This window comes from Rhinatrema bivittatum, chromosome 6, assembly GCF_901001135.1.
Source record: "Rhinatrema bivittatum chromosome 6, aRhiBiv1.1, whole genome shotgun sequence".
Classification (NCBI taxonomy): domain Eukaryota; kingdom Metazoa; phylum Chordata; class Amphibia; order Gymnophiona; family Rhinatrematidae; genus Rhinatrema; species Rhinatrema bivittatum.
The window spans coordinates 110,735,281-110,762,440 of record NC_042620.1 but is presented as its reverse complement, the minus strand read 5'-3'; the positions used below and the strand labels follow the sequence as shown (position 1 = coordinate 110,762,440).

At 38.8% G+C, this 27,160-nt stretch overlaps 1 protein-coding gene across 7 annotated transcripts in view; it reads right to left on the bottom strand.

Moving 5' to 3' along the window:
• The window catches only part of DYNC1I2 (dynein cytoplasmic 1 intermediate chain 2), a 173,628-nt gene that overhangs the window by 66,676 nt on the left and 79,792 nt on the right, over positions 1–27,160 (bottom strand). For 5 of the 7 annotated variants that reach the window (XM_029605776.1, XM_029605780.1, XM_029605781.1 and 2 more), the window contains 2 exons: positions 25,122–25,181; positions 23,621–23,736 (listed from right to left, as the gene is read on the bottom strand). In XM_029605776.1, the coding sequence (XP_029461636.1) occupies positions 23,621–23,736; positions 25,122–25,181 (176 nt within the window). The remainder of the gene's footprint in view (positions 1–23,620; positions 23,737–25,121; positions 25,182–27,160) is intronic. The other 2 variants (XM_029605782.1, XM_029605783.1) reach the window with 1 other exon arrangement.

Here is a 27,160-nt window from a genome sequence, read left to right as displayed (position 1 = left end):
CAGCTGTACACGGTTCACGAAACGGATGGCTCTTTTTCACTATAAATCAGAAAATCACCTAACATGATTTACAACTGCATAGATTATGCATGTCCTATGTTTTCTATCATTATCAGGGTAATTTTCCCCCCCAAAATGTATTTTTATCTGTTAAGTCAGATCATGTCATCCGTCTATAAAGGAAATGGCAGCAGGAGAGTGCAGCCTGCAGTCTCAACTAATGAGAGCCTACTGAACGGAAATTCTGTTAGTTTTTCTCAGCTAGCTCCTTCACCCACATTCAAACTTCACCAAGAGATAAAAATAAAAAAGTGGTCAAGAGATAGGAAACAGCTGGCAAGCTACAGTCCCAGCAGCAAGGCCAGCTGACTAGATAGCAGCAACCAGATGGTACTGCTGGGGTTGTCTCTTTCTGCTATGAGGTGGCAATGGGATGGCACAACAGTTTTCTGCTTGACTGCTTCCAATCATGTCTTTTCCCCAATGGCAAGCCTGTGCAATTACCAGAGCTCCAGGAGGTCCTACAGACAAGCCTCTACCCTGAAAACAAAATATAGCTTGTAGGTCTTACCAGCTGCCAAACCACACACATAGTGATAGGTTTAGAGAGGTCTGAAAATCTTTCCAACTCTGCAGCACAAGCAATGAAAATACAGCCGTTGCCTTCAGGAAAGTAAGCTTTAAATAACACTGTATAATGCACACAACTTAATCAAAATGATAATGACGTATGCCAATCCCGCATTACTTGAAATTGAGTGATTTTACGTTCTGACAAGTTTACAGAACTAGGATAAATGGCATGAATGATTTCAATATATGCTCATACTTTTGAACCAAATGGTGAAGGTTAAAATCTTTCCTTTCAAGGGCCTCAATCAGTCACAAAGGAAAACAGTAATCACTGTCTTTTCAGCCAGCCCAACCGCATTTGTCAGCTCTTTCTTCGTCAATGCAGCCAGAGCAATCAACCTGCCAAGCATTCAGAATAGAAAAACAATCTGAAAATACAGGGTATAATGCACCTGCCAGTGAAAATGGCCATTTCAAGAAAAGCTAGTGATCTCAGTGACCCTGCTGAGGAGGCGGTGGTGCAAAGGGGAGAGAACGCTTAAAAGAATTCTTAGTGATCTCCACTCTCTTGCACATTGACACTTCCTTACAAAGCATGCCAATTACAGCTTTTGTGCTACTTAAAAAATGAAAGCTTTTTTGGGCAAAATAATCACACAGAGAAATAGAAAGACGTGGCTCCTTGATGAATTCACATGTACAAAGGACAATCTATTAATCTGAAAACAGTATAACTAGTAGCTGTTCTATAACTGTTCAAACTCAAAAACCTGAAATTGTAACGGTCAATCACTGCAGGAAAAGGATGAAGTGACCATTTCCTTTTAATTTCATTAAAACACCCTTTTCTGTCTTTCAGAGTAGGTTCAATAATTTCAAGAATGGCTAACATTCAAAACCTCTTCATTATGGAAAAAAATATACGCACACACACCCTCCCACTACACTCTGTTAAACAATCTAACATGCACTGATAAATGCAAGTCCTCTCCCTGACCAACCTTGCATGCAGAATGAGGGCAGGTGAATACCTTGAATTCACAAGCAGATCCCAAGTTCAGATTGCTCAGGACACAATAGTATTTCAAATCCAAACCAGCATAATAAAGAGGATTCACCACCCCCACCCCCTTCGATTTTACTACATCTCACTAATCCACTGATTACAAGTATTATTTCCAATGACAGGAGTCAACTTCAAGTCACCAAGCAAAGGTTCATCACTTTAGTGCCAGGCGACCTCTTAATCTGCATACTTTATAGGAAAACCTATCTATGCCACCCTACTCCTCACTGAAAATGCAGACAGTGTGCATGCGGCAGAACATTTGCATTTCTCCATAAAGTAATTTTCATTATATATCAATTATTTTGCACGCTCTAACATAAGGAATAACATTACAGCTGCAGAGTTATTCAAAAAACAAGCGTAAAGACCCTTCTGCATTGTATGCCTACATTCTGCATGGTGCTGTTTATAGTGATTAATGATTTCGCAGGCATAATATTTTCAGTTAACTTCTGGTCTTACAATTCCTGATAAATTAAAACAAGACATGGAAGAAATAGCAAGTAATAAAATATAGTAATATCAAAAGCAAAAGAGGTAACAGAACATAAAAGAATGAGCCCTCAACTTTAATGACCCTACAAGCTATTGTACACACTGAACATAAGCAGGACATTCCAATATTATAGAATTAGAATATACAACATTTTTAAGTTTTAGTAGTTTTTCAAATGATATACAGTTTGTATATTACAATTTAATAATCATATCAAGAAGTTGTCAATTATTCTAATATGAGCCATATCAATTAATTCCATTACCTCCCATATCAGTTACCATCACAATTGTCTTAACTGCTAGGGGATCCACGCTCCATGACATGCCCTGTGGAATCTATACATGCTTTCCAGATTTTGCATTTCCCCAATTGTATTTCTTCCTATTTTGGTTAATTATGTTCTATTGGTCCTATGTTTTTCTACAACTGAAATTGCCCATGTATCGAGTCATTTCCAGACTATTTTTGATATGTTAGATGCCTCTTTCTTCTTAATACAACAGAAGATAGAAAAACTATTTGAAAAGAAAACCCTGTACAAGAACATAAACGCCTGAAAAGGGACTGCATGTCACATCAATCTATTGATGAATATTCATTACAGTATGCTAAGTGGTTAACTCCATGCTCTTCCTGACAGGGGATCTAAGGTTATAAACTGAGCAGCAGAGACTGCATGTAAGTAGCAGTTACTTTAAAAATGACAAATCTCTTGTCAATGAATGCTAAAACCAGGTTTAATGAGCCAGTGAATTTTTACTCTGTGTTAACATCAAAATTGAGATGTATTTTGGTGAGATGAAAAGAAAAGCATTGCTGAAAATTAAGCTGCACCTAGCAATAACACTATAGAGCAAAGTTCCAGTCGTCTTGCGTAATCTGTTGCTGTAGAGCAGGTTAATCAAAGTTAAATCATCTGTGAAATGGGTGGCTTTTGTTAAGCTGGAGGTGTCTTCAGATCGAGTTGCCCATCTGTATTTCATTTTATATTTAAGGCATGTACAAGGAAAAACACCACTCGCACATAAAATGGGTGTCAGAAAACCAGCTTTTCTGGTGCAAGCAATTTGGAAACTGATTTTCAGCTATGTTTAAGTTATAATTGGTAAGCCTTTCCAATTACATGTGTGTGTTTGCCATTTTGGGGATTTCACGCATCCACAGCCTCTCTACAGCAGGAAGGTTTTGGAATACCATTCACTGATGGTGCTAGTGCCAGCTTCCTAAAGTTACCAAATTCTAAGGTGCGACTCAGGCATCTACATCCAAGCCACACCTCTTAATTGTTTCCCCAACCACTCTACCTTTGTCCTCTGTAAATCTTCATTTTCCTCTTCTTTTACTGTATGGCTTCTCCTTGCATTTTTTTTTTTTATATATTTCTGTTAATGTTTCCTAATTTGTACCACTTTGTATTGATACTCAGACTGTAATGTACTGTTCATTTGAAAATTTAGGGAAATAATTTGTTGTAAAGAAAAATGCACTTTTAAATGATTCTCTTCCACCCACGTTGTACTACAGAGAATCCCATTCAGTTGAGATCCATTGCAAAGCTGGAGCTGGTTAAAAGAGCATTCACTCTAGAATCTTCTCTAAGCTTTGCAGAAACAGTACTCTGAGCCCCAGTTAACATGCTAAATTAACAACAATTCCATCTGGCATATGGTGAAGTACAGCTACACTGAACACCACAAATGGATCCAAAGGCTCCACTGGTAAAAATGGTTTCCATGGACTTATAATAAGTAACATGCTTTTGGTAAATAAGGTCCCTAGATTTAAAAATACCCTCTATGTTCCATACAAACTATAGGGAAACACCAGCAACCTTAACAGCACCAAGTATTTATAAAATACATTAAATCTCGATCTCCTAGTGAAGCGGCATTCTACACTACCTTCTCAAAAAACAAAGGCTGTAAGTCCATCAAGCTTTTGTGCAAATTTGAATTATATAAAAACTATCACATTTAAATTGCTAGGCTTGTAATAAATGAAATTTCTAATTTATTTTTAGCTTATCTTTTCATGCCTCATTTTTTTTCTGTCAATATTCACACTAACATCTGTACTGCCGCTGAGAGCAGGCGCAGCTACAACGCCACCATGCAGCACTCTCAAACCTCTTGCTGATATTAATCCCATAATGTAGGAGCTATTAAATATCTCCATCCATAATGCCTCTGACTGCTGAATCCAGCACAAAACTTTCTATTTTCTTTGTGATCATAAATTGTAGATATTGAAAAGGAAAGCAATGGGCTTTTTTTTTTGTTAAATAGAAAACTGTATCTTCTTTGTACTATACAACATTTTGCAACAACACATACAATAATTACAAACTAACAACTAAAAAATGCTGCTGTACTTTACATTTCTTCCATTCTCCTTCCCGGCAGTCAAGGGAACTCTCTCAACAGTTTTAATATTTACAACCTGGGGACCAGCAAGGCCCCTTAATGACAGCCCTATCTCAAAGGCACCATCAGCTCCAGGGGCTTAAACTGCTGTGGATAACGCTAGAAACTGCCTCTCTGGGCAGAGAACATTGCTTCTTTAGTCTTCCTGCCCAACAAATGAATCCAGCATCACGGGAACAGGCATGCAGGTGGCACTCATCCACAAATCCATTCAACATATCCAAGTGAAGAAGCTTTAAGGAGAACCAAGTAGATTCCCTTTACAATTATGCTTTCAAATTCTTGTGTAACACAAAAGCCTCGCGCACAGCCTCGCAATGGGTGCCTTATGCACAGGATGCAATTTAGCAAACTCACAGGGTCATAGTTTATTGTGCGATGTGCCAGTATTGCGAACAGTAGGGCCTTATCGCACGCGATACCGGCTGCATTGCGGCAGTATTTTTCAAATTAGGGGAAGGGGAGGAGTGTGGGCGGGGTTTGGGCAGAGTTATCTCCTGGCAGCACTGCGGGCGATAATGTTTTTCACGTTATCGCCGGCAGCCCCACGGGAAATAACTACATCTTTTCGCATGGCGCCAAGGGGGCAATAGTGTGCAGTGTGGCTGCACTGCGGCGGGGTGAAACTGCACCACCGTGATGCGGCCGGCAGCCCACTTTCGCCCCTGCCCCCTTTTTTTGCACGACACATCATTCTGCTATAAAATACAGTAGAATAATGGATCTAGGGGTAAACTGTGGATTGGTCACTTCAAATTTAGTGTGCCTAGATACCACCCTTCAGAGATTAATAATGTCTGAATCAATACTTGCAAACACCTTTTTTTTTCTCTTTGTTTAAGCTCTTAAAAACAGGGACTGTATAGTTATCAGGTAGGGATGCACAAAATTTATTAGCATCTAACAATAAGTTGTAGATCAAACAGCTAAAGAAAACATACACATACAAATTATTTAAAAGCACTCACAGCACAATTAAAATTAACAAATGAGTGAAAGGACAGTCCTTACCTTCCATATGGAACGGAACCAGAGGAAGCACAGTCTAAATGACTCATATTGTAGCACAAATTCAAAGTTTTAACATGAATTAAAAATTAAAATGGCCAACAGGTGCTTGGGCTCTTTTATCTCTGCCTTTCATTATGCCTCTGACCCCCCACTTGGATGCTTCATAATAATTTTTACCCTAAAACAACACTGCTTTAGAACATTCATTGTGGATATCCTGATAACCTGATTGACTAGGTTTGTCCTGAGGATTGGGTTTTAAAAGACTGGCACTTGGACTTCCTAAAGACTGTACCTATTACTTGCATCAAATTTAAATTTTGAAGCAAATAAGCAACACTGCTCCTTTAAAGCCATTTAACATTAAGCAAATGATGTGTAGTTGCTTACAGCACCACCAAAATACAGTGGTAGCAATTACTATACATGGAAAGTAACATGAATGGAAGATTGACACTCTCTGTAGCACTTTTTGTAATATAGTTATGCTAATCTTACATATTTTATGTGAGTCAGGACCCCTAGTTTTCCCCTATTTACCTGTGTGGGTCCAGGCTAGATGCCTGGTCCACCTTAAATCCACTAAGAAGAGTATGCTCTGTGGGCGGGATCCTGCGGGGCAGGTGGGGCTCAGAGGGCGTAACTAGAAACTGGGAATAAGAGCTGGGATCCAAGTAAGGATAACCAGACCAGGCCAGGTCTCCGGGAGGAAGGCAGCTCCTGTGCATAACACTGTCCAAACATTGAGCTGAGACAAAGCAGCACAACTGTGAGCAGAGAGAGAGAGAGAGAGTACACTGTCTGAAGGTAAAGGTAGTCTTACTGCTGTGTATATGATTAAAGCTGTGAATAAAGTTCATGTTTTTAAGAAAGGCTGGAGTCAGACTGAATTTCTGCCTCCAGGCCTGTGGGAATCACCACTCGATCCCACACTATCAAATCAATGCCTAGCAGTTTACTAGAATTAGAATATATGATGAACTTCAAGTGGCTTCTTTACAAATCTCAAGGGAGAATGACACAAGGCTATCATCCACTCCTGTGCTGATTAAATGAATGGCTATGTGACCATTTAATATTGTTACTACTAAAATGAACATTGTAAAGTGCACAAGGACAAAATGAATAGTAGCCAGCATAAAAACTGTGGAGGAATACACTATTTCAGACTTGAGCTCTCTGGTGTTAGCATTAACAAAATCATCCAGTGACTAGCATTGAGAACAGGCTTGGATTTGTCAAAAAGCACATTAGGCTTGAAGCCAAGGATAGCAAAAATCTAGGGACAGCAAGCTGACTGAAGATTTGCTGCCATTCAACTATGCGGAATCTCACTCAGCTGAGAATAGCCCTCCAGGCCCTCCTCTTTTAGGAAACAAGAGGGGAGAAGGTGAGCCTGGAGCAGACAGAGCAAAGGGGGATCACTCTGGAGAGGTGAGATGAGGAGGAGGGACAGTGTGAGAGAGAGAAGAGATTGTATGTGTTTATGAGTATGCATGAGAGAGGTCAGAGGGGGGATGCAAGGGGGAACAGGATCAGAGCACAGTAGGAACAGCTATCCCTTCTTCTTTCTCTCCCTCCCCCACATCAGATCCTCTCTCCCTTGATCTCAGATTCTACCCCCCCAGGTCCTGGAACCTTCCTCCCTCACCCTTCTCCTCATATCTTGGAAACCACTTTCCAACCCCTCCTACTCCTCCCTCCCCTTTCTCTTTCCCAGAAATAATCTTCTTCCTTCTCCCCCAATCCCAGATTCCCCCCCCCCCACACACCCACCCCTTTTTCTTGATCTTCCCCATCTTCTGTCTCTCTCCTTCATGGGCCTTCACCTTCCTCTCCCAAGCTACAGTCCTCTTTCCTTCCCACACACCCCATTCCCCATTCCTAGTCCTTCTTCCTTTCTCTTCCCATCTTTGATCCCCTCATTCTCCACACCACATCCATGATACTTGAGATCCCTTTCATTCACCCAGAAAAAGGAAAATAAATTATACAGACACAGGCAAGGTTGGAAAACTACTTTACTTTTATAATGTAAAATAAAAGATGGAAATGTTTGTCAATGTACTTCAGAATTCTAACAATTTTGCAACAGAATTTACCCTTGAGCTGCTGCAAGAAACTATGGGGCTGTGCCTTGGACTTTCTATTCCTTGTTGTGGATGGGGAAGGGGGCAACAGCACCGATGGTGACTAGGAGGTGACATCATCCTAAATTCATCAATGAATGAGAGCCACACATCTGGGATTCACTCAGATGGAGGCAGACACATATAATAGCAGATACTGTCTCACAAAAGACAAATATCCATGTCTAGATTCTTGCTTGTAAGCAAGATAACGTCAGGGGAATTTTAGCTCTCTTACATTCATTCACCAACTGTTCCCTAAATCTGTAGTATCTCTGAAAGTGAAAAGGAGGACAATTTATGTTGCTCTTCTGCTCCCAATGAAAGTAAAAAGCTTGTTTCTTGAAAGATATTTGATTTCTCATAGGTGCTTTCATGAGTATGTGACAATATATTCAGTAGCATCAATACAATTTTGAAGACGAACAGAGAAGATGCAAGGATGAAGCAACCGATGCACTTTGACTCATAAAACAGATGTCTGAACTGGGGCCTATGTGTCAGAGGTTTAAGATTATCTGCTAAGAGGGCCAGCCCGGTGGCTCCTTGGCAGTGCAGCGCTTTCGAAGGACTTGAACATTGAACAAAGGCAGCATTCCTAGCCCCTGGGATTAAGGCTCAACTATCACGCAATGGCAACACCTAGTTCACATTAGCCAAGTTTAAAACCCATATAGTTGCAAATTAAGTTTCGTGGTGTCAGGTCCCAGTCCTTGTTCTGACTGAACTGGAAGCCCAAAAAGAGCAGGAGGAAGCTGCCAGGACAAACACCCCCCTCCTACCCTCAAAGTATCCAAATAACAAAGACTAAATACAATGCTTCCTAAATGAACATATGTATGTTTTTTAAAGAAATGATTCAATATAAAGTTGCCATATTAAAGAGAGGCAAATATATAAGGCACAGCAAATATATGGGTGTACATTATAATCATTTCTGAACTAAAGGACCAGTACAGTAGGATGGCACTCGGGAACATTTGCTCCTTACAATGGCTTGGTTACTAAAACTGAACTAAGATAATTCAAATACAAAACTGAATTTTAATGCTAAAACCAAAGCAAGGCCATGGATACTTTAGATGCATGTCTGGTCAGTACAAGGACAGATGAAAAAGATCTTTGTCAGTGAAAACTGAACTTATTCTTTGGTGTTTAGACAAAGAACTTTTAACACTCCAGGCTTAAACTACATTCTTTAAGGCCAATACACAGAATGTCAAATAAAAGAATTTTTAGATTTAATTACTTTTCTTTTCCAAATCTGAGCTCAAGGCAAGTTACAATTCAAGTACTATGCACTAAGGGGTGAATTTTAAAAGCATAGCTCATGTTAAAAGACCCATATATGCAAGTATCTGGGCCTTGTGCAAGCAACATGTATTTGTGCAAGCAACATGTATTTTAAAAGCTAGAAATTATGCGCATATATAAGTGGGCATGAATTTAAAAAAGGGACGGAGCTAGGGTGTATCAGGTGGGTTCCCTGGTGAGCCCAACAGTTACGCATGTAAACTCATATTTTAAATCCAGTGGCCGCAGTTTGTTAGCCACGCATATTTATTGCTGCTACCGATGAGATGCAAGTCTGCAGAAATCGCTTTTTAGGCCTAACACGTCAGGGTGAGTTGGGAGTGCAGGCTGAAGAACCAGAGGAGTCTGGATGACCTCAAGATAGACCGGGCAAACTGGAGGACTAATGGGTAAAACTGGCAATGTCCTTTACGCGAGTATATTTTAAAATCCGCTTACCTGCGCACAATTAAAGCCGCCAAAGTCCTAAGGAAGGTACACAAGTTCATTTGCTCGAGTAACAGCTTAAAATTAGGAGCACACATATGTGAGGTAGACGTATTTTTAATCATATGCGTGCAACTGCATGCATGATTTAAAATTTCAAAATAATAAAGTGACATATAAGAACAATTTATAAATTTCACTTTTATTAATCCAAATTACAAAAATCTCAAAAAATCTTTCAACAAGATACACATAGAAGAAAGTGCAGGAACAGTTCACAATTTACAAATTACTTAATGTCATAAAAACATACAACCATTCATACAAATTAAAAAAAAAAAAAATTCTATTTTTTCTAAATTTCTCCCAACATGTTTCGCTGTACAAATCTTCTTCAGGGGAGTTTACTCTAGTCACATATCATCGAGCAATTGATGTTCCTGTACATTTAGAGAGAATACATTCTTATACTTCTTCATCTCAATCGTCAATGTATCTCTTCAAATGAGAAATCACATACGTGTACCTTTCCAAATCTGTTTTTCACATAAAATATACAATCTAGAAAATTTTAATACAAAATAAATTTTCAAAAAACCAAAAACAAACCTCAAATCCCGATCAAATAGGCTCATATATAATAGCAAAAAAACAGCCTTCCTTCAATTTTTCATGATTCGCATCTATAACAATTAAATCTATATTAGAAAAAATCTTTCAAAAATTTAAACACATAAAAAGAGGGAGAAGTTGAAACTCACCAAATCCACAAAAAAAACCCAACAACATCTCTTTCAACGTGTACTGCATCAGTATCACCATGCCCTGTGACAGATGACTAATGCCATCCAATCCAATTATATAGTATGGAGGGGCCAATCATGGATCGCAAATTCAAAAACATGCCACCCAATCTTATCGTTCAGGCAAATTGGGGCCAAAGTTTAAAATAAAAGGTCCAATACTGTTCAGCTCGTAAAAAGATCTTATTAATATCTCCACCCCTTCTACTTATTATCTCTTGAAGAACAAAAAAACGAAGATCATCCACAGAATGTCGATTTTGTTGCCAATGTTCCACAACTGCATTACGAATCCTACTGCAATGTTCCGCAATATGTGTTAAACTTTCTAGTGGTTTTACCCACATAAAAGAGATTACATGGACACCGGCAATATAAATAACTGATGCTGATTGACACGTTGTCCTTGACTTCAAAAGAATCTCCTTTCCCGACACAGGATGGGCAAAGAACTTTATTGATAAAGATAGCCTACATACACCACAACTCATGCAGGGACCATGTCCCATCAATGATCTATCAATTATACTTGATGATGTCATATCTGAATGCACCAAAATCTCTCTCAAATTTCTTGGTTTACGGAAAGAGAAAAATCGGTAAATCTTTTAAACCTGAAAAACCTTGCACTAAATGCCAATGTTTTTTAATGATCTGAATCAGGTCCCCAACTCTATTAGAAAATGGAAAAACACAAACTAATGAAAGAGGATCTGGAGACTTCCGTGGGGGTCAAGAGAAGATCCCAATTAATAAATCATGCTCTCTTATAAGCCTGACACACCACACTAAAAATTTTTCGCGGAGGTCTCCAAAATGTTTTTATTTATTTATTTTATTTATTTGTGTTTTTCTATACCGGCATTCACGGAAGTTCGTATCATGTCGGTTTACATAAAACAAGGGGTGAGCAATACATTATAACGTACATAGCTAAAACGTAAGAGTATACATTACAAAAGTATAACAAGTGCATAGAAGAAAAAGTTACAATAAAACAGGGGTTATTCTAACTGGGATTAGAGTTAGAGGAGAGATAAAAAGTTTAACAAGAAGTAAAACCTTGTAGTGATTGGTTGGTATTGTCTGTTTCAGTTTAATAGAAGATGCTCAGTGTTGCTGCATTTGATGGAAGTGAATCATTAAGGGTCCGGAAATGCTTTCATGAACAGCCATGTTTTAAGTCTCTTCCTGAAGGTTGGAAGACATGGTTCCTGTCGTAATTCTAAGGGGATTGAGTTCCATAGTGGGGGACCTGCTGTGGAGAAGGCCCGATCTCTCAATGTTATATGCTGGGTAGTATTGTTGTGAGGTACTTGTAGATATTCTCTATATGCTTCTCTGATGGGTCTGTTGGAGGAGTGTTTTTTGAGAGCTATTTGTAGATGGAGTGGAGCCAGTCCATGGATATTTTTGTAGATTGTGGTGAGGGACTTATGAATTATTCTGTAGTGGATTGGTAACCAGTGAAGGTCTTTGAGGACTGGTGTAATGTGATCTCTTCTCCTTTTGTTTGTTAGAATTCTTGCTGCCGTGTTCTGTATCATTTGGAGAGGTTTAGTGTGGGATGATGGGAGGCCTAGTAGGATAGAGTTGCAGTAATCAATTTTCGCAAATATTATTGCTTGGAGCACTGTTCTATAATCATGGAAATGAAATAGGGGTTTTATTCTTTTTAATACGTGCAGTTTGTGGAAGCAGTATTTGGTTGTTTGGTTGATAAACGATTTTAAATTTAGCCGGTTGTCTATAGAAACTCCTAAATCTCTTACTTTTGAGATTTGCAAGTTGGCTGGCGGGTTTGTAGTGATTTTGCAATTATCTGGAGAGATTAGCATGAATTCGCTTTTTGATTGGTTTAGAATAAGATTTAAGCTGGATAAGAGATCGTTAATTTCTTGAAAACAGTTTTCCCAAAGTTCTAGAGCTTTAGTGATGGATTCTTTGATGGGGATCACAATCTGGACATTGTCGGCGAATATGAAGTGTTTTAGGTTCAATTTGTTTAGCAGTTGGCAAAGCGGGAGAAGGTATAAGTTGAAAAGTGTTGGTGAGAGAGAGGAACCCTGAGGAACTCCTTGTGAAGATGGGTATCTGGGGGATTCTTTGTTGTGGATTTTAACTTTGAAACCTCTGTTTTCTAAGAATGACTTGAACCATGTTAGTGCTGATCCTGCAATACCGATGTTCGCCAGTTGCTTTAGTAATATGGCGTGGTTAACAGTATCGAAAGCTGCCGATAGATCCAATAAAATCAGTAGGAAGGCCTGTCCTTTGTCGAGGCCCAATATAATGTAGTCAGTCAGTGAGATTAGAAGGGATTCTGTGCTTGAAGCTTTTCTGAAACCGAATTGAGTAGGGAATAGAATTTTGTGTTCTTCTATGTATTCAGATAGTTGTGTGTTAACTAGTTTCTCCATCACCTTGGCAATGAAAGGCAATGTTTCTTAAAGTTCTTCATTTTTTAGCAAATTCTTCTCACTCGAAAAAATTGACTGATCGGGATGTTTTCCCTAATATGTTTGGCAATGAAAGGCAATGTTTCTTAAAGTTCTTCATTTTTTAGCAAATTCTTCTCACTCGAAAAAATTGACTGATCGGGATGTTTTCCCTAATATGTTTGGGATGAAAACTACTAAAGTGTAGAAAACCATTCTTATCCATTACTTTTCTATGTAATTCAGTAGTTGAAGCAAGTATTAGATTGATATTTGCTGTTAGAAGATTTATATGTGGCTCGTTGATCGTCCAAGTTGCTTGACCCAATGTCACCCTTGATGACAAGCTGAAACGTATGATGCTATGCCTTGACTGATGTTGGGCACACGGGTGGGCAGGCAGATCTGAGCATCAGCGCCATTTAATAACGCATTAGTGGGGTTCCCACACCTCCCTGCCAACAAGAAGAGGCCCTGCACTGTGGAATGAGGAGCTGGCAGGGTTCCCCCCACCAGCTAGAAGAGGCCTTGTGTTGTATGACCATGGGGCGACGTACTGGCGAGAACCCCAACTCTGGCAGCAAGAGGTGGCTATGCGCCACGGTGCCGTGCAGCAACACAATGGAGGGGGTTCCCTCCTCCCAGCAAGAAGAGACATCATGCCACAGCACTGTGACATGACACACTGGTGGGATTCCCACCCCCCACCAGCAAGAAAAGGACCTGCACGGTGGTGGGCCCGAAGCTGGCCTGCCAGCAAACTTCCAGCACCCAGCTGGCCAGAGGATGATACCTGGTGAGAAGGAATGAGATATATGCTGGGTTGCAAAGAGAAGGGAAGGGGTATGAGTAAGGGAAGGAAAGGGATGAGGGTGGTTAGTGAAGAGAGTGGGGAGAAGGAGAGAGTGAGAGAGGGAAGGGAGTGAATGGAGGAGTGAGGGGGTGAGTGACAGAGGGAAGAGAGTAAGAATGAAGGAACGGAAGGGGTCTGAGTAGGAGGTTGATAGAGACGGGGGTTGAGTGACTGATAGAAGAAGGAGGGGTATAGAGGTGAGGGGGGAATGAGGGGGAAGAGGGAAGAGGAAGAAGTGGAAGAGGGGAGTGAGAAAAGAGAATGGAAGGGTTTGAGAGAATGTGTGTATATGAGACAGAGAGAGAAAAGGTTTGTGTGTTCCCTCTACATCCCCTCCACTAATCCACTACCATCGCAGGGTGACTGGAAATCAAAAGTTCATAGGTATGGAGAGGGTGAAATTTTTTATCTTTATTATTTTTAATTATTTGGTGTTTGATATGTATGCTGTTTTGAAATATTTGATTGATTTTGGGGAAATATTTAAAGTTTTTTATCCTTATTTTGAAATATTCTTTTTATTAGTATGGTTTACTATTACGCTTGATGTTTTACATTTCTTGATTTTCTTTTATAAGGAATGGGGATATCTCTGTTTTTACATTATTATACTGCATTTAAGTCTGGCTTGTAGTGGTTTCCAGATTTTTATCTGCATCTTTCTATTTATACTTTATGTTTTTTTATTCTTATTTGGTGAGGGTCTGTCTGTGTTCTGCGTTTGTGCCCAAGGTGAGGTAGTTTGCTAGCTGGAAAAACACCTTGTACCTCTTGCCCTTAAAATGTATCTCTATTGGATTGAAGGTTTTGCTGTTTTTGGTAGAAGCTGGGATGCAAAATTGCAGGAGCTCCTCCGGTGCTAAAGATGGTGGTGCTTAAGCCTGCTGGATACTGAAGAGCCTGCGGCAAGTACTGGGAATTTGATTACCATGCAAAGGAGCTCCAAGGGGACTATTTGCTGCTTCCCCAGGCCCCTGTTGTGGCTGATAATTTGTAATATGGCCCCAGTACAAAAAGGTTTGGACACCCTTGATCTGGGTCTTGGCTGTCTGCATTACAATAAAATAAAGGAAAGGGGATGGGGTAAGAATGGCAGAGGTGATGAAATAGTAAAACTTTGCAGATGAAAGGGCTTCTATCTGATAATCGGTGAGAAAGCCAATGTCCTTATTAAGTCATTTTGTGTTTGATCATCCTAACCTCAAAAGTTTTTCCATTCTTATATTCTCCTAATGTTTCTTTAAGTACCTTTATTGTGTGGTCTTCATTTAAGAAGTGCTCACCTACTGAGCTGTCATTCTGTTTTTCTCTGTAATGTTTTATGTTATGCCTAGGAAAATTGGTTCTTATCCTTAATTTTTCGCTTGTTTCACCAATATAGCATCCTTCTTCATATTATTTTTGCATTGGATCATGTACACAATGTGCTTAGCGAAGCATGAATGTGAATCACTTATTTTGAAGGTCTTTCCCCTGTGAATAGCTAATCTGTTTGGATTTTACGCCTTATAAGTTTTTGTTTCAGGTTAGGTGGTTATCAGAAGGTTAGAACTGGGGGACCAGGAAAAACTTCTTTTAGTAATTAATCTTCAGTATTAGTGGTAGTAGATCTTTTATCATTTTCCTTAAGTTTTCTAGTTCCAGATTATATGTTACTACAAGTGGAACTCAATCCATGGTTTTCCTTCCATTGGGTGTTCTGAGCAAAGATGGGTGTTCTGAGCAAGGATGCAATTTTCTTGGAGATGATTTTCAGGTGATGACCCTTCTGTTTGAAGAATTAATTTAGAGTTTTGAAGTTTTTATCCTGTTCCTTGGGTCAGAACAAATATGGTGGTATTGTGTAGCTTGGCTGTGCATCAGCTTCAGAAAGGTAATTCCATGTCCCAATTTGATGCTAATCCAATGCTTAAAACTGAGGAGCTGATCAAGATACTGGGAAAGGCCAAATTCCTGTTTACTTTAGACCTATCAAAAGGTTACTGGCAGGTGCTATTAATGTCAGCAGCCAAGAAAAAATAAGACATTCTTTTACATCAGAGGGTCTCTTCCAATTCACATTCCTCCCTTTTGGCCTTCATGGAGCCCAGCCACATTTCAATGGCATATAGACCAGCTGCTGCAAATACTCAGATTATTCAGCACCCACATTAATGACCTTGTCGTATTCAGTGATAACTGGCCCACTCAACTAAAGAACCCTCGATTGCAACCCTAAAAAAGGGTGTCCCTAGTCAGAAAGTTCACTATAAGGGGTATGTCCATAAGGCAGGCCAAAAACAAGACCAGCCAAAAGTAAGAAAAATAAGAGTCTATATTGAAGACAGCAGTCCCACAAATGGAATAATAAGTAACATCCTTCCTTAACTTAATTGGTTAGTATATAATGCTCATATCTAGCCTTGCCACAGTAACAGAGCTGTTAACTAGGTACCACGAAAGCTAAGGACAGAATATGATGACTAGGCATTTCAGAGACTTGAAATAATGAATTGCTTTGGAAAAAATCCTAAGAAGCTCTGATTTTTGTAAATATTAGCTATAAAATGGACTTCGGAGGCTTTACGAATTTAATGAGTCATCAAGTCAACCTTATAATTAACTACATTCTCCTAAAGTTGTTATGCAAAAGAAATCAAATACACAGATACCAAGGTGGTTTCTGGCTCAACAACTTTCAAGCAGAACACAGTATACGCCAAGAAAAACTAATGCCGAAAAATACATCAAGGGCAGGCAAGTGCTCCCTGATATAGTATAGAGCTAAGAGTATGCGGCGGGAACGACAAGATGAGATAGGAAGCTGGTACACCTTGAAAATACCAACAAAAGAGGAGAGTGTGTCTCCTGGTTAAACCTGAAAACAGATCCAATATGGCAGTGAACAGAGAGGCTGTGTTTCTGGCACTCTGAAGTCTGTACCATAGCAGTGCTCTTCTCTTTTCTTCTATTACTGCTTTACTTTACTTCTGTAGGGATGGATAAAAGGACAATCAGGCTTGGACTACTACAACAGACTTCAATGGCAGAACATTTGTTACATCTACCTGCTTGCTTGCCTGATGTGTCTGTGCCAGTAGGGCTTGGAAATGGCTGGCTGGCTGAATGGTGATTTATTTTGAATCTGAACAAGCAGATCATCTTCCCATGCTAGGCTGCAAGGCTACAGCTGGAATGCTGAATGTACTACTGAGCCACTTAGAACAGGAGGGCATACTACCCAATGGGGGAGTAGGAACTGTGTTTCTCGAGAGACAGGGGAGAGACACCAATGGTGGAGCGAGGAAAGACATAGGTAGATGCAATGCACAGCTGCAGCTTCAGGGCTTGGAAATGGATTCCACCTCTGCTGGGGTATCAGATCCTACCTCAAGACTTGGGGTAGGTTTAAACATTTCTCCCATGGTTGCAGTAGCTATTTCTAATCTGGCAACTTGTTAACCCACCATGCTCCTCCCCACTAGAACCCAGGATTCCATTTGGTCTGTTCTGGTCTCAATACAAAAAAAAAAGTTTCTTTGCTACCACCTTGGATATATACTTTTGCAGATTTAAGAACTCAATATAAGATACTAGTCCACACTCAATATCTTTATTTGCAAATACGCAAAACAACATATGGAAAGAGTAGGGATAATTATCTAAGAAGTCAATTTTTAATCAAGAAACTTATGACACAAGCAAACACATCCTCCAAAGGTATAACAAAACTGTATAATTATTTGGCATTCAGGGACGGAGAACCTGACACCAGCCCAGTGCTTTCTGAGCAGTGGAACCAGGATATCCAGGAAACCTTGGACCCTAGTGACTGGCAAGACATTTGGGGCTCGACTGCTAAGGAATCTATGTGCAATAAAAGTCAGGAATAACTATATAAATTACTACATAGGGCTTACTGATGCCCAGTTTTCTTCTCTAAATTCAGCAAATCCAGCCCCTGTTGTTGGAAGGTTTGTAGGGCAGTAGGAACTTATATATACATGTGGTGGGAATTTAGAATGATCCAATTATTCGGGCAAGAAATGGAATAGTTCAAGATATGATATGAATATCTTTCATGCTATCTTCCAAATTATGTTTGCTGAGCTTTTGGGGGAAATGTTGCTTTGGATAAGAATATTCCGAGGTTGGCGGGACAATGCCTATGCGCTACAAGATTAACCATTGCTTTTTACTAGAAGAGTTCCCCCATGATCTCACATTGACATATCACTATAGCTGAGCTTGCTTTGATGGACAAAATAACCTACCTGCTCAAGGATGAACTTGATGTTTACCATTCCATTTGGGAGCATTATTGGAGTTGGAAGACCAGAAACTCCTAGAGGGGTGAGGCTTCTGTTGGATTGTTTTAGATATATTGTTGGTGCCCTATACTCTCTTGTAAGTAACTATGTAAAAGTAACATTTTCATGTACTGCCCTTGGAATTAGTATTTCATATTTGTATATCCCTTGACATACTGTATTAGCAAATGGATGTCTGTTTCTTTAAATAAAAAATTTAAAAAAAAACCCTTTGGTGTTGCATGTGAATCGAGTGTTCTTAGTTCAATTGGGACTTATTCAGGATATTTTAGTACAGCACAAACCTGAAAATATTAAGAGTTCTTTAAAATAAATCAATTGCCATTTTTTTAAACTTCTCAAATGTCCCTCTCATTTCTCTTACAGACCTTAAGAAATATCTACAGGAATTTTTGAAAATTTCAGATAACGATATCCTTCCAAGTTCCTATTTTGCTTTGCGAGAAAGGACCTGAAGGTCAGAAAGAAGGATTTTGGAGAGGGTAATGTGTCCATGCATTGCTCCTACACTGCTGGAGGAGTCAGCCATACAGGAGAAGAACAGAGCCATGCTCCTAATAACCTCTGTGTTTACACAAGACCAAAGCACCATTCTATGTCTTATTTTGAAATTAACCGGCATTGTCTCTGGGCTATCAAATCTGGAATTTCCTGGATTTATGAAAGGCCACACTGGAACGGAAGAAAATATTCACTGCAATGCTCCAGGAAGCTTTCTCTTTTGGCATTAAATTCTTGATACAATTTCTTTGCAAATGCTTATTCAAGATATCTATTGCTATAATTGAAACTTCTCAATTATGCTATTTCCTGGACACTAAAGAATTAAAAAGGCTAGGGCCTACAAGCATTTGATCTGGGGTGTGTTTGTTGATATATGCTAGAGATGTTATGATGGTCAATAAATAATTGGGTATGTAGATTCTTCTGTTATATTAATTTTGTATAATTTTTCTTTAATTGCCCACTTTCAGGGCTTTCTATATACTGTATATTGTATCTTCTGTTCTTTGAGGGCTTGGACTTTTTAACATTACATCACTGTTTAAACATTCAGTGATAAATTTATTTCCTGTATTCATAGTTCTGTTTTTGCTTTTCAACTATATCCTTGCCGAAAAATGCTGAAATGCAAAAAAATCCCCAAAACCTGAAAACAAAAGACCAAAAGATATCCACGGTGATCCACCTTATGGTTAAACAGAAACCTGCAGATTCACAGGGAAGTGCTGGTTTTGTTCTGCAATAACACCAGAGCAGGAAACAAGAAGGAATGTAAACCAGGGGAGAAGATTAAACACTACAAGGGAGACAGAAAGACCGAGCAAACCAGATTCAAAGCCCAGAGAAAGTATAAAAAGGATAAAAACCCCAGCTAGAGCAATTCAGGGCTACAGAATAATTTTTTATTTAAGCCTCAAACTACTGCCATCAGGATGGATGGTTAGAAATGTCTCAGTTAATAGTTATAGGGAGGGCAATTTTAAAAGCCATTTCTGTGGGTAAAACAATGGGCTTTTTGAAAATTGCCCACCCCTCTGTGTGGGGTGGGATATGATAGAGGTGTTTAAAATCATGAGAGGTCTAGAACGGGTAGACGTGAATCAGTTATTTACTCTTTTGGATAATAGAAAGACTAGGGGGCACTCCATGAAGTTAGCATGTGGCACATTTAAGATTAATCGGAGAAAGTTCTTTTTCACTCAACGCACAATTAAACTCTGGAATTTGTTGCCAGAGGATGTGGTTAGTGCAGTTAGTATAGCTGTGTTTAAAAAAGGTTTGGATAAGTTCTTGAAGGAGAAGTCCATTACCTGCTATTAATTAAGTTGACTTAGAAAATAGCCATTGCTATTACTAGCAACAGTAATAGACTTAGACTAGACTTAGTTTTTGGGTACCTGCCAAGTTCCTATGGCCTGGATTGGCCACTGTTGGAAACAGGATGCCGGGCTTGATGGACCCTTGGTCTGACCCAGCATGGCATGTTCTTATGGGTAAACTTTTGTGCATGGTTACAAACGTGTACTTTTACCTGCATATGGCGGAGGCAATCCTGAAGGGCAATGTTAGGTCGGGAAAAGCAACAATTTCCACAGTTTTAGATTTTCAGAACTATGCATCTTATTTTAGCTGGAAAAAATACCTGCAGAAAAAGCACATGCAAACCTCTGCAGGTAATTTTTTCAGGGTCAATAAACAAAGCAAAACTATCTGCGGAATTTGACTTGATCATTAAACCCTGCAGATAAAAGCTACTCATGGAGTTTGCACCCTTATGTTGGCAGTTTGATTACTGGCCCCCCCCCCCACCCCACCCTCCAGTTTTGGGAATTTGTTTAAAGTGCAACAAGAAATTAAAATCCTGAGAAAAGAAATTCTTCTCATAGATACACTGTTGAAACAAGAAACAATCCTCCCCTGAAATGTGCTGGAAGCCAGCTTCATTCTACTCTCAGATCTGTCTGGCTTACGGTTTCAGTTTGTTCATTTTAATCATTTTTTTATTACATAATTTTAGAAAAAATTATCCAATTGATATTTTTACATAGCATTTTCTATTAAAGAGTAAAATCTGTTTTTTTTTACCATGTGGGTATTAAAGTAGTAGTTACCACAGTTTCAGGTACTATGCATTGTGCCATTGATGAATTCCCTTCGGTAAGAGAGACACTACCTGCTGAGTCCATGCTATGTGACGCACTCATAAAAATGAAATTGGAGAGAGGGTCAAAGTGATTAAGAAATAGAAGAACACTATGGGGGCAATCTTCAGACTAACTGCATGGCTGCAAAATTCATGGGTACATGTTTACCATTTTCTAAGTGAAAGCATGCATTTACTTTCACTCTGAAAATTACCCAAGGAAATAAAAGATCATAGAGACCTACCTACTTTTTCTGCAAGTACCATTTCCGACAAATGCCACACAAAGTTTTGAAAGTACAAAACCACAGGCGTTGGTTTCTCCCCCAATCTAACCTGGTCCTGGGAACACCTCCATTGCAATGCAGTATAAAGTATGCACATTGTGGAACACTAAAAGGTCCATATTCAAAAGCCATTTAGATGGCTAACATAATAGTTATCTGTCTAAATGGCCTACCTGGATATATTTAGCCTTTATCTGGCTAAATTCTAGCCGAGCAACTAGTTACCCAGCTAGAATGTAGCTGCATAAAAAGGGAGCATTCCACTGGCTTAGCAAGAAGTGTTTCGAGGAGGAGCGGAGTTAGCCACATAAGTTAAGCGGCTATCTCTGATATTTGGAGTTAGCTGCTTAACTTATGCAGCTAACTCTATTGGGTCATAGGGTTGCCCTAACGTTAGTGGTTAGACATAACCGGATAACTTTAAGATAGCCAGGTATATTCCATGGTGTGTCTGCGCCACTGAATATACCCTGCAGGTTAGCTGGATATGTTTATCCGTCTAACTAGCCGAGCTGCACAGCGGCTGAAAATGGATCCCTAGATTACCTGGGGGAAATGGCTTTGAAAATTGCCCTCTTAATATGGATTTTGGTACATTATATTTATTTTCTTTTTAAAATCAACTTTAAATAGGTGCACAGCACCTAAGATTTGATATAAATCTTACAATGAAACCTCAAATTGCCTGAGTAGTAAAATCCTCCTTTGATAAGCTGCACATACTACATAGGTTAAAATTTCTGTTGGATCCAGAAGACTTCTGCTCTGTTCTCCAATCCCTTATCTTAACCAGTTTAGACTACTGCAACTCACTATACTTAGGTCTCCCAACTAACTCTACGTGGGCACTTCAGGTTGTACAAAATTCAGCTTCAAGGATACTCACCGGCAAAAAAAAAAAAAATGCATGAACTCATCACCCCTCATCTTAGCAGCACTACATTGGCTTCCCATTGTCTACAGTGTGCAGTATAAGGTCGCAAACATCATATTTAAATTATTGAATACTTATTCATCAATCTGACTTAGTTCAACCCTCCGTATCTATAAACTCGTTAGACAACTTTGCTCAGCCAATAAAACCTTCTTGAGGTCTTGGCACCAAAATTAGCATGGCTTGACATAATGAGTAGCCAGTCCCCGACTATGGAACAGCCTATCAGAGCAATTACACATATAACATCAAGCAATTACACATATAACATCAAGAAACCATGAAAACACTTCTCTTTACTCAGGCATTTGAAGTGAATCAGTAGTTCAGTTGATGGTTCCACAGATTTGACCATGTACTGTATATGTAAATATAACTTATTTTACTGTATTTTTGTTTCTTTATATTTCTGTTTTCTCTCTTTTTATAATATTGTGTTTAAACTGTAATCTGCCATGAAACTAGCATACCTCTTCTTAAATAAATAAATAAATATATATATATATATCTGTAGCAGAAACGTTTTACATAGCTAAATTTTGGGGGGGGGGGGGGGTATTTGGAGCCAATTTCACAAAGGGCTTGTGCATATAACTCAAGAGTTCCAGTTTGATACAAGACCTTTCTAGGCAGACTAAAAAATAGAAATGACCTGTCAATACTGAATCAAATGCAACTTCTTTATTACATGTTTTTCTTGTAAACAACTGAATTAATTACATCTTAACAGGTAAATGTTAGCAAGTCATATCAAGGACAGAGAAATTATAAAGCAAATTCCTGTTCTTTTTCCACATGAAACTATTTTCCTTCAGCAAAGCACTCCAGTCCTAATGTACAAGGAATATGAGGGAACTATAAAACTTTCATTATAGCCTCTCTTTAAACCTACTGCTTCAACAAGAAATGCATAATCAATTTATGAAATACTAACTACTGCTATCATTAAAAAGCTCCAGCATCTGAAATGGAAAAGTCATTTTATACTATGTATGCTTTATACATTGGGAAATATCTGCTTTTTGTTCCATTCCTTATTGTAAAAAATAAATAAACATACATATATATATATACACACACAAAGAAATGAAAAGGATTAAATAACCAAATATGGCAGTTTTAATACAACTCCCCCCAAACGTATCATTGCCCCACACTTTTGATTTTCATGAATATATATTTAGCCTATGTTAAGCAAAATGAATATGTATGAAATAAATTGTTAAACGATGAATCTCAATGAAATTCATTAGCATATGCTTCAAATAACTTGAAATTCCGACTCTCCCCTCCACCATCTATACATTGGAGTTGTCTACTTTGATTTATTTAGCGTCCTTCAATCGAAGCAATTAAAATGGCATAGAATGGCATAGAACTGTGAACCTCACAAGCTACAAGAACTGTCACCTCAGCATTCCCAGCCCTGAGACCGAGCATGCAGGAATCTAAGCTGTAAACTGAACTCCGATCTTATTTGGAAAAGTAGAAATCTAACCAACAGACGTCAGACATCCCATCTGTGGAATGTCAGTTGATGTGCACCTCACTACTTTGACCATTAACATGTACGAGTCAGCCTGTACTGTGCACTGCCATACAGAAGGTTCACTGTTCAATCCCCGGAGTCGGCTGGAGATGCTGGGGCAGGGGGTTGTGGTCTTTGCTCAGGAGTTAGGGTCCATGATTGCAGTGTTCTGGAAGGAGCCCTGGGGCATGGCCCTCGGCCGAGGACTATTGTTGCCATGATTGGACTAGATATATTGCGTTAGGTGGGAGAAGGGGGACATAAAATAAGAAGAGAAAGGGTCCACATGCTCTCAAGCAATCTAACAGTAATGTATAAGATGGATGACATTTTATGCAATTGGAAATAGTAAATTAGCTGGTAACATTTACAGTACCTTCTTTCTGTAAAGTCATAACTGGTGTTTGGGTCTCCTTCGTATATGTAACAATTTCTCGAGGAGGGAAATCCACTTGTGTTATTTTCGCCATGCCAAGTTTAACCAGACCACGCCTACACAAAATGAAAATAAATATCAGTCCTTCAAATCTATTTTTACCTTAAGAAGTAATGAGCAACCTCTTTTCTCTTTCATACAGTCCATCATCATCCCAGGGCACTCATACTGACAGTCTGAAACTGCTTGCTGTGAATATAATGAAGGAGCACCCTATCCCTTTTGTTGGGTTTTTTTTTGTTTTAGAAATGTTTGAAGTTACCCACTTGTATTTCAAATATGTTTGCATAATCCTATTTTAATTTAACTTTAACAAAATAGCACCACCCAATCCCCACCTACCCCAGCAACTTGCATAGGTGACGATGACATAGCTTTGTTGGACTATATGAGAAACAAACTGATATCAGCAGCCATGCAACAGCTGGCTCAATTGCTATCAATCAACTTTAATGTTTAGTAAGTTTGGGTTAAAAATACCCGGGATTTATTTTTCAAGAAATAGCAGCCCTTTCATCAGGAAACATTTGCCATCATTCCAGAGACTTTGAGGCAAATACATACCTACTCAGAATAGTAAATAAAGACAGCAAGAAGTCATCAAATGCACTGTGCCTGAGTAGCATAAAACCATATATTGATAGACTTACAAAAAAAGGCCATTTTTCTGCTGGTTAAGATGAAAGACTTTGCAAACATTTTATGTCATTCCTTGAAAAATCAGTAGAAGATGCTCCTGCAAATTTTCAAATTGTCCAATACAGGGCTCATGCATACATAACACACCTACAATGGCTCAACATTCCCATCTGACTAAAGTAATATGACTTTTTTTTTTTTTATAGCTACAAAATTGTAAAGGCACCACAATGTGACAGTGCAAAAATGTAGACAAATTACGGTAGGTGAGCAGGACTGTGCGTGCGGCAAGCGCGGGTGCACCCGGCACTAAAGCAGCTCTTCCTACCGCTCCTTACTGTATCGGCCCATTAGAAAGGAACATACTCGCTGTGATCTACCTCTAACCCCAAAAAAATTGTTAAATCAATATATGTCATGCTCTCCCTACATTACTTGTAAAATAGACCTTTACTCAAAAGATCATCTCAGAATGAGGACTATAATGTAAGAATTCTGAAGACGATTTGGAAAAGAAAATGAATTACTGTTTTAACCTCATTTTAGGCATGGAGTACCATGGGAATCTCTACAGATTGTTACAATGAACAGATATTTTGACATTCTGGACATTTTTAAACTTTGCATTATAAACTATCAACAATCAAAATTAAAAAAAAATAAATCTCACTTTCTCTCCCATTTCAACAAGTAATCCACACAACATTGAAAAACAATCACTCTCATTCACACACTATTGCTAAGACATTAGCTATACAATTATAAAAACACACACATAGAAGGTAATAAATCTATTCAATACCCCAGATCGGAATCAGAGTGGAGCTGAAGAACTGATGGATCAGTATCCCAATGAAGCGTCCTGATTGGTTGCAAAACAACCATGCAGCGTTAGCAAAAAAGGCCAGACATTAGTTAAACATTCTATGAACTGCTAAAGCTATTATCAGTGTAATGTTAATTCAGTTGCAACACTAAAACAATGTCATGTTAGTAAAGACAAAACGGCTTTGAAAACATTCCATGCATGCAGAAAGAATAAAACAGTGAAGATTACAAATGCAAACAGAATTCAGAATTAAAAGCATTACCAGTTATTGAAGAGAGGGGAGACAAAAGAAGCGGAATAAGCAGCCCTCAAAATTTCAAAAGTATTATCCCACAGTACTTAAAGCAGCAGTGCTAGCAACGCTTTCAATCAGATAATTCAACAATATTGAGACCCCTTTTTCTTCTCATTTTCATTGAATTCCTGGGGTGATATTGCTGTTTTAAAGTTTTGGAAAACACCTGCTGATTAGCCACTTCTGCAGTTTCAAACTTAAGGGAGCTGCAGTGCTACTGGGAGACCCTTCCACAAAAATTCATGCATGAATATGGCACAAACAGCTGAAAACGATATCTGGGGAAAGGGATTTATAAAAAACAGGGATGTGACCACAATAAAAGGTGCATGCTTTTTATTCAAAATACTATTAAACCATACATTGTAAATTTATATAGCTATGTTTATATCTATATATTTGGACAGAAGGGGTAACTAGGAGCAATATCAAAAGAATGCCTTATAGCCAAGAATTGATTATTTTTATAGAACCAGAATACTACTATTTAGTTGAACTAGATTGGGGGATTACTACATTTATACAATGCCAACTGGCAATTTCATAAGGGATCTTGATTGGCAACATACTGAAAAGTGCCCAAAGCATTAAATATGTGCAGGAAATTGTCATATTGATACAGGAAATGAATCAACACATAAAACCTTTTCCAAAGGAAATAATCTCCATTTCCACTGGGATGTGGAGCTGCTCAGGTTTCCAAGACGTGACATGGCTGTAATTATGGGGTTAAGCACAGCCTTGGGCTCCTAAACGTCATGATGGGAAACCTGCTAACCTCACAGTGTAACATCAGTATCCTTGCAAAAAATGCAGCAAGTTCCCCAAATATTGTCAAAAGTCAACTGAAACTGTCTGCTCTAACAACAATGTACTGGCCACCTTCCCTATTGTAAAGACAACAAAAATATATTTCAGTTTTGCAATCCCCTCCACATTTTAATGCAGAATAAAAAATGCAGTTTAGAGCATCTGCAACATCCAGAGAGCATTTTGTAAAATAAAAATGACTTTAATGCCTTAGAGTAAAATACATTCCGTCTTAATTGTTGCAATCCATAGATAAATTGTTTCTGGTAGTGCCTTCACATAAAATTGCATGTCTTTAACCTATTCGCAGTCAAGCATTTTCGGTGGTGGGGCCTACTCTTTGGAACGTACTATCTCTAGAGCTTCACACATCATCAAATTATAATCTGTTTAGAAAGCACTTTTCTTGATTTCTGAAATATTTTAACATCTGTTGAGTCATATCCATTGGTAAGTTTGATTATTTTGTGATTTGTTTTATATATTATGTCTGTACTTTGTTGGTGTATTTTATACTGAGTTATTTGCACTATTTGTTTTGATTTTAACCCACTGTGCATGCTATTTGTAAACTGCTTAGCATGGTTGCACCATGCTATGCCAGAGGATGTGGTTAGTGCAGTTAGTGGTTGCCAGAGGATGTGGTTAGTGCCAGAGGATGTGGTTAGTGCAGTTAGTATAGCTGTGTTTAAAAAAGGATTGGATAAGTTCTTGGAGGAGAAGTCCATTACCTGCTATTAAGTTCACTTAGAGAATAGCCACTGCCATTAGCAATGGTAACATGGAATAGACTTAGTTTTTGGGTACTTGCCAGGTTCTTATGGCCTGGATTGGCCACTGTTGGAAACAGGATGCTGGGCTTGATGGACCCTTGGTCTGACCCAGTATGGCATTTTCTTATGTTCTT